Here is a 13,138-nt window from a genome sequence, read left to right as displayed (position 1 = left end):
GAGGCAAGCCACTCCTCTCACATGCAATTCACCATCGTCATGGAAGCATTGCCCACGCGACACTTAACCCTTTCTGCATTCACGATCTGTGGTCTAGAATTCAGCCGACAGCCTTTTATCATGATAGAATGAACGACACTGCGCCATAGTGAACGAGATTGATCGACCATGTGGCTGGCATCATAACATCTGGCTGCACTTATGATAAGTCAATATATGACCATGGCAGACTCTGTAGGTATGTATGATTAGAACTACCGTCCCATCTCTTCGACTGGGCTAACACCGGCGACCATAGATCGAGTCTTCGGCCATGCCCTCAATACCGTCAACAAGATCCGACCTGGGAGTACGAAGCCACCTTCGGCCGACCGTCTTGCATTATATGGTCTGTACAAACAGTCCATGGAAGGCGATGTCAATCTTTTATCCAACCGACCGACACAATCGTCACCGGCCTACGTCCGTATAAGTGCAGAAGCCCTTGTTAAAGAGCAAGAGAAATGGGATGCCTGGAAAAGCAACGAAGGACTTAGCAGAACCGAGGCAAAGAGGAGATATATTGAGAAACTCATAAGTACTATGCATGAATACGCTTCTGGAACGGACGAGGCACGGCAGCTCGTCGAAGAGCTGGAATTTGTCTGGGATCAGATCAAGAATAACAGCCAATCGTCGGGCGATAGCGAAAGGAGTAGTCCTTTACAGGCTTTGGAGAGGAGTGGCTATATCAGCAGCTCAGGCAATGGTGGTGGTGCAAACTCTGCTGTGGCGGCGCTAGAAGGTCGAGGGGTCGATGACAGCGGACGACAAGGACGACTCAGAATACTCAGCCCTGTTTCTCAAGCTGACGAGGAAGAGGAGGCCATGGAGGAGCAAGAAGAGTTCGTAGATGCTCGGGTGAGCCAAGTCGATGGTGGAGACCTAGGTGGTCTAACGGATCCTAGCGGCGATGGTGGACGGGCGGGTACTGGCAATTACGCCGTCATTGCTGCACCAGACGTCACGCGATGGCGGAAACGTATAGAATCGTCTCTGATCAAACTTACGACCGAGGTTGCAGCCCTGCGCGAGCAGCTAGAGACAAGACGATATTTTGCCCAGCAAAGGAAGTACAGCTTGACGGGCTGGGTCTTCCGACTTAGCTGGTGGGCTTTGCAGCTGTTTGTGGCAGATGGTGTCATCCTATGGATCGTGATCTTGTATATGCGACGCAAGAAGGATAGAAGACTCGAGATGGCAATACGAGTATTACTTGGAGATGCTGTGGCACAGGTGCAGAAGGTCGGTAGAGAGGTGAAGATGCCCACCCTGCCAAAGCTATCTGGACGGAAGGCTGGATAAGACAGCAAGATACGATTCACCACTACGCACCGCATGATTGACAAGATGGCCGCTCAAATCCTTGCGTCGGCTCTCAGATACTCTGTCAGCCAGGCATTGACATACCACGATACAGGCAGCATGACTACTCCCCTAACCCTTCCCACAGAAGCTTCATAGCGGTGGAGAACGACAGCAGTCTCGGGGAGCAATGACAATGGTTCGTTCATTGGCCAAGAGTGGAAAGTACGCTTCATCGTCGGTCGATGTCTGCACGTGAATGGTCAGAATTAGTGGACCGGCCTACAACGAAGCCTCTTTCTTCTCGACCTTTACAACCAAATTATCTTCTGGCATTGTCACGTATTATTGCAACAGCACTGGTGCCGCAGGCTAACAAGTCGGCTCGTCGAGCCTCGCCAGCAGGGCAAAGTGCCAGCTTCCTGGGCATGCCGAAGGAGCTTCGCTTGGTCATATACGATTACGTAGTGCGTCCGCTCTCGTTCACAGTTGTCACCAGATGGCAGCCAATTACGGATCAGGGGTCCGGTAAAGGCTATGCCACACCCGTAATGTACGCGAAATACTCTGACGATCTGTCCACGGCACTGATCCGGACCTGTCGACAATGCTACAACGAGGCGCGATATCTTCTAGTAAAACCCCACGAGATCTGTCTACAGCCCGCGAGATTTGGAGACTATCACAACATGATTGGGTGGAGAACGGTCGATTTGAAATCTCGGAAACTATGATGGATGTGCACACGCTGAGCATCGAGCTTCTATTCTCTTCTGGCTTTGTGCAGCAGGACTTCGAAACCAAATTGCTTGCTGCATGCGTGCCTCACAACGGCAAAGTACAGATGCTGAAGTTCCGCATTCTTTTGGGTGTTGGACATTGGGGACGAGGACATCATGAGGAAAATTTGACTTTGAGAAGGGAAGCTCATTTCCCGGATGTATCGTCTCCGAGTCGGCTTGATATCGCCAGACCATGGCTGCTATGACGTGGCATGCATAGTTGGGGCCAGCGCAGGCATTCAAACTTGCGACGCAAAAAGCCACGGCCTGCCTTGGAGTCTTACGTAAAGTGCATTGACTTCACCGAAGCGTCTTGCTGATCAGTCTGCAGCTTCTTCGTTACACGCTTTAAGACGTATCGAGCAGATTATGTTTGAGACATTCGCTGGCAACCATATGAAGCTCGAAAGTGCTGCGAATTTCCGACCTAGTCCTCGGCCATGATGATCACAAGAAACTTCTGAGTGCCGAGGATGATGGAACTAGTCCATAGAGCTGGACGGGTCATCGGCCCTACGCTGTTGATCAAGCTGTTCAACCCACCCACAAATAATAGAGGTCGTAGTGCTCTACGGCCACAGTATACGATCGATCTCTCTGTGCCTCACGACGGCTACCTCAAAGTCCGCCACACCGTACTCCTTAAGCTTACCTTCAGCATACAGATCATACAGTCTGCCAATGTTCCTGGCTCTCGCTGGCAATGCACCCAAAAAGTCGTCCCACTTCCACTCGACCTTGTCCACTTCGTCCATGCCATAATCGTGCACTTCAATAGGCATGGCCAAGTTGCTGGCCTCCATCTGGATGAAGGACGACTTATCAGCTTCGACCCTGATTTCGCCTTTGTCGCCTTCGATGACCCAGACGAAGACTTTAGTGCCTGGGAATGATGCTCCTATATCATGGTCAAATTTATACAGCAAAGATGGCATGGTGCCGTTGCTAACCTGTACGAAAATTGACCACTAAAGATGCACCTTCGGCTACATGAGTGGATGGCTTGAGTGTGCCATGCACGGAGACGAGATCAGGTACATCAGAAGTAGTGTGGCGTTCTGCTCCGGTCTGTGTATCGTAGACTACCTGAGCAGGTCTTCTTAGCTGGGTATGAGAGTCGAAATGCTCGAACTCGCCGAGGATGGAGTGGATGAAGTCGATCACTACAGTCCATCAGCACATGCCAATTCGCCGGACCGCTTCTCCATACTTACTGTGAGCATACCCAATACTAACAGGATTACCACCGACCTTCTTGTCCAGAAAGTAGGAGAGACCTTCAGACACCCTGCCACGCTCAACTGTCGGCTGGGATACCTTTACCTCACTGCACAACACCTTCCCAATCGCGCCAGACTGGATAATTTCCTTGACCTTTAGCACAACAGGTGCGACCCTGGCCTGAATGCCAACAGCAGTGGTCACCTGCTTCTCCTTGGCCAATTCCGCAAGCTCTGAAGCCCGCTTCACGTTCTCGGCCAGTGGCCACTCGACGAAGACATTCTTACCAGCGGCCACGCTGGGCTTGATGGTGTCGTAATGCACGTCGACTCGGGTGGCGCACACAACGAATTCGACATCTTTGTCTGCTGCGAGATCTTGTGGTGAGCCGTAGGCCTTAACGTCCGATCCCAGCTTGTAATCTGCTATGGCTTTCTTGGCGCTGTCAACACTTGAATTGAGAAGGGCGACGATCTGGAATCTTTCACGGCCGCGGTCAGACAAGAGGTAGGGAAGGTGTGCTGCCGAAGCCCATGACGTCTTGGCTGCTGTCGAGAGACCGATGATGGCGGTGCGGATGGGTGCCATGATTGCTTCTGTGTAGCTAGTGTCGAGGCAGGCCGTGGTAATGTAGCAGACTGTTGGAGCACGAGTTCCTATTTATGCTACGTCGAACAACCTCGCCCCATTAGATTGGTAAGCTGTGAGACTGCAGTCGTGCGAAGCATTGCCGCTCGTGAACAGGCTTGTGCGTCGTGGACTCAAGCAACCCTAATCCGCAACCACTTGCCATTGGTCTGTCTACTGATCTGGAGACTTTGTAAGCAATGCAGCGGGCAACCGATATGGGCCAGCGTGCCATGCGGACGCCATGCGGACGTCCGCTCCCGTCCGCTTCGGCCGCCGCTTTTGCAGCGCCCTGAGCTACATGTTCCTCGTTGCTTTCCTTTCCTGCTCGAACCTTGTTGCATATGAGTATGTAAGTGTTAGCACTCGTACCGGGTACCTATCGTTGGCTTCGTTGGCTACGCCTCTGCCTGGTCCGGTTTGTTTTTGCCGGAATTCTCCTATTGCCATAGCGGATCGTGCCGTTCTGGCAGGTCGCTTTGGCGGCTGACTAACATGTGTTCGCCCATCCGTGCCACGTGCCGCACGACTGAGACTTCATCTAGAGCGGTCGTCGGATCAGCTTCATTCGGATTCGTGAGGAAGGCCTACTGGCAACCGCCGCAGTCTGATGAAGCGGATGAGACAAGACGACCGAACAACAGCTTCGTCTTATCTGCAGCCTGCTTAAGGTTGTTGATAGCGCAGAAGCAAATCAGCATTCGGTGAGGCAGACACTATGGACAAGATGCCTTTGGGTCGAGATCTAGCCCTTTAGGGCTGGAGTAACCTTCGTGGCGACATAGGAGGTACGGAGTTATAACCGAGAGTGCGTCCTTAACACGGCCCACGGGCTTTTCCTCGTCTCCCGCTGCGGACCCTCCTGAATCCTACGGTTGCTACCTGGTCTGCGGTACACCCTGAACGCTTAGCGTATTTGCACTTTCAATCTGGCGCAGTAGGCGTCAAATGTTTGGATGACATGGACGGATTGGACATGATTCTGATCGGACTTTTGCGTTGTTGGCCAGTACGGCATGGTATATCTTCTTATACGCTCAATGATTGGTTGTACCATCCTGTACGAGACATCGACCTCAAAGTGATTTGGTTTACGGCTAACGTAGCTCAGCTCTGTTTTGCTTCTAGACGAGCGCAGGCCTCATGCGACGGGTCCGCATGAAACGGACCAGATCAGCATTACTGTAGCAAAGGTAATTATTGACTTTCGCGCCTGCAATTCGGACCAAGACACTGATGTCATGCGCGACCGTTTTCTTCTTGAAGTTGGGATGTGCTCATTGATTGGTCGTAGCTGACCATTAGGAGCCTCCTATGATGGAGACCCAGGTTCGGAAACACGTCCGTTTAACAATGTGGCGTAACCCGTCTTCGAAAACACCATAATCACCTTCGGTTCCCACCAGAGCCTGATCGGTATCGGTCTGGTCTTGAGGATATTGTCGTCGGCAGAAGTTTTCCCCTTTGACGAGAGTACGTTTTTTTGTATAGATTGGACGTGAAACACCGGCTTGCCGTATGCCTACACTACAAAGATCCTGGAACCATCCGGTAGGCCCTGGATTCTCGACTGTTCACTAAGCCCCAAGACCAATGCCTCGATCAAAGGAGCATTCAGGCCAGCACGTTTCAAATGACGCAGATTTTCAGTGGATCAATCTTACGCAGCCTGACGAGGCCAAACAGTATCACAGAAGAATTAGAGCTCATGTGACGCGATTGCAACATCGTCAGACTAGGGATCGAAATCGTCAAAATGCTCTGCTCAAACCGGGCAAATCGAGTAGTTCGACACCTAGCGGCGGAACACCTGAGCCGTGCCTTGGGACTACAGCATTCAGAGAGGGATTTCCCAGTGGCACGACGAGCATAGCAGCTGAGGACGCTGTCGACTCGGTTACTCCGAACCCTGCTCGTCAAAACCTCATGGACGAGTTTAACGAGGAGCAGCAGGGCATCGTGCATTCAAACACCGCACCTTTGATGTCAGTCTCGGAACCATCAGAGCCAGTAGAGGATGTCCTATGGAAGAATTCAGCCAGTGACCTAGCGAAATCGTTCACGCAGGGCGAGGCTGCATACAGAACTTTCGCCCTCGACGATGCAGACAACATTATTGGCAGGACTGTCACATCGCTAGGACTCGACTTCTCCTCTGTTATGGTGAGTGACCGTGTCAGAAGTGGCGGTTCTTTACAGTGTCTGACATGCCTTACTTATATGCATAGTCTATACAGGTCCCTCGCCTTGACACAAGCTAGGGACTTTGCTCGACAATTTGGAATGCAGCCCAAACGGAATGCATCTTCTACTTGAATATGCGAAATGGCCCTTTCTGATCCTGCGACACTGCAGATCGTCGTCTTGATCGATGTGCGCAACGCATTGGAGACGTTGGGTCGGCATCGACTCATTGGCAAAGACTTGATGCTCATGATCGAGTTCGAGCAACACCTCATCTGTAGCATCAACAACGCCCTTCAAGATTCGTCCCGCGGGCTATCCGACCAGATACTCATGGCAGTCGCTCTTTGTGCTGCATATGAGGCCAAACATGGTGACAACACGAGATACGACATACATATGACTGCGCTCGCACGGATGATCAACCTTCGGGGCGGCTTCCGTGAACTCGGCAAACACGACATGTACATAACTCGATTTCTTGTCTGGGTTGACCTCAATATTTCTAAGATCGCCGGACGGATACCGTATCTGCAGGACATGTATGCAGGCTTGGAGGCTACTACTCCATGTGCTAACGTGCAGGTGTTCCGAGAACCGCTCGCGGAAGTGCCGGCTAAGTGATATAGAGTGTCATGATGGCAGACTCGCTCTGGGGACTTGGGCATGATCACAATGGCCAACCAAGATCCAAGGTTTACATGCAGTACAAGGAGCATAAGGACATGTGCGATAAAGCGGCTTGCAAGAGCGAGAGCTGTGGACTGCAGTACACATGATGAGCAAAAACTTCTCCAGCTATGGATGCAGCCTTCGCTCCTGGAGAGCAAGTATCTGCCAGTGCTATCGCAGCAGTCTGCTGTCCCTACAATCCATGCCTTCTGGGTCGTCGTCTATAGCAGAATATCTTATCTGCCCTTACAGCAATGCACAGCCTGGACCAGGCACGAATGCGCCGTCTTCGACTCGCTTCCTTCTCGCCGAATACCCTACTGTGGTCGTATTCATCATTGGCTATCAAAATTTCATTGACTAGCGTCCGATGGCATCTTGCCCAGCGACCAATACAACCTTTCGGTTACGGAAATTCCTTCCCAATCACGATTGTTGTATTCACAGGAAACACTTTGGAGAACTTCATGCCGACCGTGAAAGCTCCCGCAATAGGACTACTGCTTGCCGTCTCGGATCCAACGAACACACTGTCCTGCAGGTTGCTATAGTTGGCAGATCCGCCGAAGAAAGTCGGCGTCCAGACTATGTTCAATCAGGTATGGTTCATATGAGATGGCAATCAATCGTTACCCACCAGAGTATGAGTACCCATATGGCACCTGCAAACCCGTCGTGTTACCAGCAAAGATGATATCCAGATTCGGGTTCGCCTTTTGTACGCCGCTGATCCTCAAGAGAAACGGCTTATCGTAACCATTATCCGGCACGACAGTCATCACACAAGAAGGTCGAGCATAGGCGCCATCTGGGTCGGATGTCAGATAGTCCTCTGCATATCGAATTCTACCAGAAAATTGGGGTGTAAAGCTAAGTCTCGATCAGCAAAGTCCGTGGAGCATTTGTTAGTGTCAGACTTGGTTAGACGTACCCAGGCTCCGAGTACAAACGACCGTCTAGGATGTCGCCCAGCAGCTGCTCTCCGCCAGTCGCAAGAGTCCCAAGATCAAGGACCGCTTTTACTGTGAGCTGCAGTTCATCAGCGGGGCAAGCATGACATAAAGGATCCGGGAAACACAAGCTTACATTCAGGTACAGAGCTGGCACAAGATAGTTGTACGAGGCCGATGCTGGTACCGAGCTGGGTCGAGTATTGTCTTTTCGGTCGAGCAGACTTGGGTGACCAGTGGCCGTAGACACTACGTGAAGCGTGGCGAGCGCGAGAGCGAGTTTGGAGACCATGACTTCTGCGACTATGTGAGGAAAGGAGTATCAGGAAGATCGACGGGGATGATGTTGGATTGCAGACTGCAACGATGGGCAACAGCCAGTCCTCTTATACACCAGACCTCCTTACCGCAATAATGCGAATCGTAGAGAGCGCAACGTCATTTGAAGGCGTCATGACTAAATGCGAACATAGTCGTTTCAAGATTGCAAAGACGTGCATTCAGCATGAGGTTGGATGACCAAAGCGGACTTCTCACTGAGGCCGACTTAGGGCTACTGTTGCGAAACAGGACGACCACGGGAACGCCATTCCTCCCAAGCGAAGTCATTGCAGTATGAATGTCCTCGGGTTCGTGTGAGATTCGCGTACAACTGTGGAACTTCTTGCAGCTCAGCCGCTCAACGAACGTGCCTCTCTTGCTCACAGCTCTGTCGGCTGTAACAGCTGAATGAGAAAGCTTGCAGTGGGATGAAGTCGGCTTCGCATTCGTCTCATCTACCCTTCACCGGTACGCAGGGCATCATCGTATGTCAACAGTCAAGACAGTGACGAGGTTGGACAGCTTTGGCTGGGGTGAGAAAAGGTAGAAAATAACCGCCAGTAGCGTTCGTCTCGCCAAATACATCGTACGACCTTCGCCCATCTCCATCAAAGAATAGCCACCCATACACAACATGCATATCTCACAACTCCACCCTACTTTCCTCTTACTCCTCGCCACCATCATCACTACCCACGCCCTACCCACGCCCAGCGAGACCAGCGTGAACCTCATCTACCAATTCCCAAACACGACCTGGATCGAGAACCTAGCCGTCCGCCGAAACGGTGACATCCTCTGCACCTCTCTCAGTGCCGCCGCGATCTTCCTAGTGAATCCCTTCGAGCATACCGAAGAGAGGGTCCTCCAATTTGTAGCCGGGAACGGCGTGCTAGGTATCACGGAAATAGGAGATGATATCTTCGTGGCCGTCACGTCCCAGGTGAATCTTATGACGAGCGAAGCGGCGGCTGGTAGTGCTGCGGCGTGGAGGATCGATATGAAAGCTTGGAGTTCGGTACGTCCAAAACTCCTTGGCGCAGACTCTAGTCTCTCGTTCCCGATAGCTTATACTCCTAGCAGGGCAGGGAAAACTTCGTCACTCTACTCGCCAACCTCACACAAATCGGCCTCCCAGACGGCATCGTCTCCCTCCCCAGCAGACCAACCACCATCCTCATCGCAGACGCAGCCAAAGGTCTCGTCTGGAAACTCGACACCCTCAGTGGCAATTACACCATCGTGATCGAAGACGACATCTTGCACTCCTCCAATCCATTCCTTCCACTAGGCGTAGACGGTCTCCACGTCATCGATGAGTACTTGTACTTTACGAACCTTGGCGATAACATCCTGTGCAGGATTGCTATTGATAAACATGGTAATGCTACTGATGAGATTGAGCTCGTGGCTACTATGCCCTTTCCAGATGATTTCGCGCTCGCACAGGATGGGACGGCGTATGTAGTTGGTGCGAATCAGTTGTATAGAGTCTCGCCCGATGGTGTGGTGGTCGTGCTAGCGGGAGGTATCAATGATACGACTTTGGAGGGCGTCACGTCTGCGCAGTTCGGACGGACTCGGGAGGATGCTGGGGTGTTGTATATGGGTGAGTCTCATCCTAAATCTTGGTCGCTGGTGCGTGTCTGACTGCATTGCTTCGTAGGAACGAATGGTGGTCTTCTGGCACCCGTCAACGGACGCCTGATCGGTGGTCAAATTTTGGCGATCGATATCGAGCAGTTCATATGAGGGTGAACAAGCGTATGAAGCATTCCAGATCAGCACCTCCCCCATACATCGAGTATCACACCCAAGATCGCACGCTTGCACCAGCAAGCGCTTGCCATAGCCTTTCGCGCCATAAACCCTTTTCGTTCATACCCACCGTATCACTACCGCAACAGTCGTCCGCCACACAATCACAAACCTCCGCCTAATTCGACACATCTCCGCACCCATAAGCGCTCGGCCCCGCCCCACCCTCTCTTCCTCCCTCCCCAGCCATACTCAACCTCGCACAAAGGCCCAGGAAAACCACCGTCTCCGTAGCAGCAAGGTAATTCAACGCATCCAATAGAATCTTCAAATGCCTGCTGAAATGATCCTCATACTGCTGCAAGATACTGAACAGCTTGTCCAGCTTCGCCGGATCGGGCGCAGTAGCCGCTGTATTTCCGTTCTCGTCGGGCGAGAGAGATGCGAGGTAGCGGGATAAAGAGGAGGTGTAGTTGGCGAAGAGGACGCAGGTGGAGGTTACTTTTGAGTTGATCTGGTATGGAATCAAAGTCAGCACGAGAGATCATATGGTCAGGGAAAGGGAATGGCTGTGGTGGGTTAACTTACGCGTAGAAGCTTGGAATTAGTAAGTTGGCACTCCTTCAGACATGTCGCTAAGAAATCAACATGATCCTGCATCAACTCATCCACCGTCCTCTTAACCTTCGGGGTAGTAGCCGATCCGCTCTTAGCGGTCGCCGGCCTCGAAGTCGCTGTCGTAGCTGAGGGTCCAGCACTTCCGCCTTGTGTAGAGCCCGCCGCAGTATCATCCTGCACCAGCCCCTGCACCTCCTCATCACCGTCCCTCGCCTCCTCAACCCTCGCCATGAAGCTCCGCCAATTCGGCTCAATGACTTCGCTTGTGCAGAAGTACAACAGCTGCTGCACAAAACACAACATCCTCGCCCTTAGACACCATGCTCTCCGCTTCCAGTTCTCGATCTTCCTCTCCACCTCGGTACCAGCACTGTCAGCACCTGCACCTTTCCGCCGAGGACCCTTCCGTAGCCAAGCAGGAGACTTCGTATGTTCCGTCCAACTCTGCGTTAACAAACCCTCCAGATGCCGGAGCGACAAAAGGTAGCGGAAAAGAAGTTGATACCTCGTCAACGTATTCCTCGATACAATCAACGAAAGCGGAAACGGGACAGCATAATCCAGCGTTAGGGCCTCATACCCTGAAATCTCCTTCTCGTCTTTGCCCGTCACACTCCCCGTGTAAGTGTTCGCCAACGACAAGGACGAGGCATCAGCATCCATCCCCTGGACATTGACAACCCGCATCAACCATCCCGTAAGTCCAGTATCGGACATGGTGACCCTGACGTCCTCCTTAAAAGGATCTTCGGCGGCCACAGAGCCGGGTTGTCGGAGCACGATATCGAGGAGACTTTGCAGTTTTCCGGCATTGACGTTCTTCGCGGTCTTCTTGAGTTCCGAGGCGGAGAGTTCGAGGAAGTAGGAGAAGAAGTCGGAGCGGTCGAGGAAGAAGTAGTGTTTCAGGCTCCTAAGGCGAGCGGGGAGGCCGTGGGTTGTGAGCAGCAGGGTCATCAGACTACGGTTGGCGAAGGCGTAGGCGTTCGAGACGTTCTCGAGGAAGCGCGGGTCGGAGAAAGTGTGGGGGACCTGTTCGCTATTGCTCAAGTCGCGATTGATATCTGTGATGCCGCCACATTCTCGCACGACGTTGAGGTATTTGCCAGCTAGTAGGACACGGTCCTTAACGGCTTCGAGTTGGGGAGGAATGAGTTCGGGCCGGATGGTGTACCGTTTCTCCCAGTACTCGTCTGTGTAGTCTTGCTGTAGTCCTTCCCGGCGGATAGACTTCTGTTCTTTGATTAGGAATTCGTTGTGCGGATCGCGGACATTCCCGTGGTGGAGCCATTCGTTTAGCATGCGCATGTATGGTCGGCTGCTGTCGCGGAGTAGTGTTTGGAGGAGTTGGTACGCCGCTGGGTCGCCGGAAGAGGATTGTAGTCGTTTCGTGATCAAGCGGAGGACGGAGCCACCTTTGCATGTGCGCTTTCCCGGAATACTTGTGTCGCGCCCTTCACGGAGGGATTCAAGGATATTTTCGAACTCGTCTGCTTGGTCTGACGTATCATCTTCTAGGAGATCGCCAAGCATGCTGTTCGCCTTTAGCACTTCCTGAGCTAGGCTATAGAGTTGTGTCAATATGTGGCCTGTCGGCTTGAGATGCAGATTCATCTGGTGTAATGTGAAGCCTTCATTGGTCAGTGCCTGGTGCTCCAGCTGGGCGATCAAGATCAGGTGGTCCTTTAAGAGCTTCCGTATCGACGCGCATAAGGCATGGCTGACGCTGCCACACTCCTCCCTACCCATGGTCTCCACGAACAGCTCCAGTGCTGCGAAGTGAGTGGCCGTCTTCAGCATACCACCGGCCAAGTCCCGCAAGCTCGGGTCCAGTCCATTGGCGATCCTGTAGTTCGGTCCGATAAGGCGGCTCTGCTCATCCAAAGGGTTGTAGGATTCAACGTAGCGGACATATTGTCCTTCGAAGCCCAAGAGAACATACAACAGATCCTCGACCAGAGCAGACTCCTGCTGTTCTAGACCAAGACGGTTGAACGGCGGAGGATGTACCGAGGCTGGTGCATGTTGCGACTGTGGCGGTATCGATACTCGGCCAGCTAGAGGTGCGCTGGAAGAGGGTGGGAGTAAGGTTGCTTGAGGACTCCATGTCGTTGCTGCCTACAAATCAGCACCTGCCACACTGGACTCACACACAATAGAGTACACAGCTCACTTACCTTGCATTGACGCCCTCATCTCCTCCTTCCTCGCCTTTTCCGCCCGCTGCCCTCTCTCCCCGCCATCCTTAGTTTTGCGCCCACCACTCGCATTGCTCTCCGTCGGCTTCAGTGGGCTTCTTGTTCGTCGTATAAGCCTCTCATCGATCGTCCTTCTCTCCGTGCGCGTCTCGGTGGTGGTGGTCGAGCTTTTGCGCGTGGTCGATGCCTTCGAGTCCGGTCGGTTTTCCTGGTCGATAGCAGCAGAAGCTGCTCGACTCTTCTGTCGCAATGAGGCCGATGTTCGTCTTGGCTCAGCCACACTCGCTGTTCGTGAGGGTGGTGCGGTCGACATCTCGGTTTGTCATTATCATTCGTCAGCCTCTTTCGCAATCACATGTTTGTCCCCATGTTGACTTCCTACCATACATAACTATCGCGGGGTGTGAGACGCGGTCGCGCTGGCCAAAGATTGAAATTTAGGGCTTCGGCTGATGGATCCGAACAT

At 52.6% G+C, this 13,138-nt stretch overlaps 6 protein-coding genes across 6 annotated transcripts; 3 read left to right on the top strand and 3 right to left on the bottom strand.

Annotated features, from left to right (window-relative positions):
- Positions 1-222: 222 nt before the first annotated feature.
- On the top strand, positions 223-1,344 carry LTS14_005671 (uncharacterized protein; the record flags this gene model as incomplete). Its single annotated transcript, XM_064838369.1, has 2 exons — positions 223-238; positions 299-1,344. The coding sequence occupies 2 exons, from the start codon at positions 223-225 to the stop codon at positions 1,342-1,344; spliced, it is 1,062 nt and encodes a 353-aa protein (XP_064693823.1).
- Positions 1,345-2,695: 1,351 nt separating this feature from the next.
- On the bottom strand, positions 2,696-3,935 carry LTS14_005670 (uncharacterized protein; the record flags this gene model as incomplete). Its single annotated transcript, XM_064838368.1, has 3 exons — positions 2,696-3,024; positions 3,077-3,289; positions 3,341-3,935. 3 exons carry the CDS (start codon positions 3,933-3,935, stop codon positions 2,696-2,698), a joined length of 1,137 nt encoding a protein of 378 aa, XP_064693822.1.
- Positions 3,936-5,567: 1,632 nt separating this feature from the next.
- On the top strand, positions 5,568-6,782 carry LTS14_005669 (uncharacterized protein; the record flags this gene model as incomplete). Its single annotated transcript, XM_064838367.1, has 2 exons — positions 5,568-6,137; positions 6,330-6,782. The coding sequence occupies 2 exons, from the start codon at positions 5,568-5,570 to the stop codon at positions 6,780-6,782; spliced, it is 1,023 nt and encodes a 340-aa protein (XP_064693821.1).
- Positions 6,783-7,236: 454 nt separating this feature from the next.
- Positions 7,237-8,072, bottom strand: LTS14_005668 (uncharacterized protein; the record flags this gene model as incomplete). The annotated part of the gene is made up of 4 exons (XM_064838366.1): positions 7,237-7,415; positions 7,468-7,700; positions 7,762-7,859; positions 7,917-8,072. 4 exons carry the CDS (start codon positions 8,070-8,072, stop codon positions 7,237-7,239), a joined length of 666 nt encoding a protein of 221 aa, XP_064693820.1.
- Positions 8,073-8,735: 663 nt separating this feature from the next.
- LTS14_005667 (uncharacterized protein) lies at positions 8,736-9,853 on the top strand (the record flags this gene model as incomplete). The annotated part of the gene is made up of 3 exons (XM_064838365.1): positions 8,736-9,119; positions 9,185-9,710; positions 9,768-9,853. 3 exons carry the CDS (start codon positions 8,736-8,738, stop codon positions 9,851-9,853), a joined length of 996 nt encoding a protein of 331 aa, XP_064693819.1.
- Positions 9,854-10,037: 184 nt separating this feature from the next.
- Positions 10,038-12,985, bottom strand: alp4 (gamma tubulin complex Spc97/GCP2 subunit Alp4; the record flags this gene model as incomplete). The annotated part of the gene is made up of 3 exons (XM_064838364.1): positions 10,038-10,373; positions 10,448-12,588; positions 12,652-12,985. The coding sequence occupies 3 exons, from the start codon at positions 12,983-12,985 to the stop codon at positions 10,038-10,040; spliced, it is 2,811 nt and encodes a 936-aa protein (XP_064693818.1).
- Between the last annotated feature and the right edge of the window lie 153 nt (positions 12,986-13,138).

The sequence above is a fragment of the Recurvomyces mirabilis genome, assembly GCF_035927965.1.
Source record: "Recurvomyces mirabilis strain CCFEE 5264 chromosome Unknown scaffold_14, whole genome shotgun sequence".
Taxonomy (NCBI): domain Eukaryota; kingdom Fungi; phylum Ascomycota; class Dothideomycetes; order Mycosphaerellales; family Teratosphaeriaceae; genus Recurvomyces; species Recurvomyces mirabilis.
This window is presented reverse-complemented; position numbering and strand designations above follow the sequence as displayed.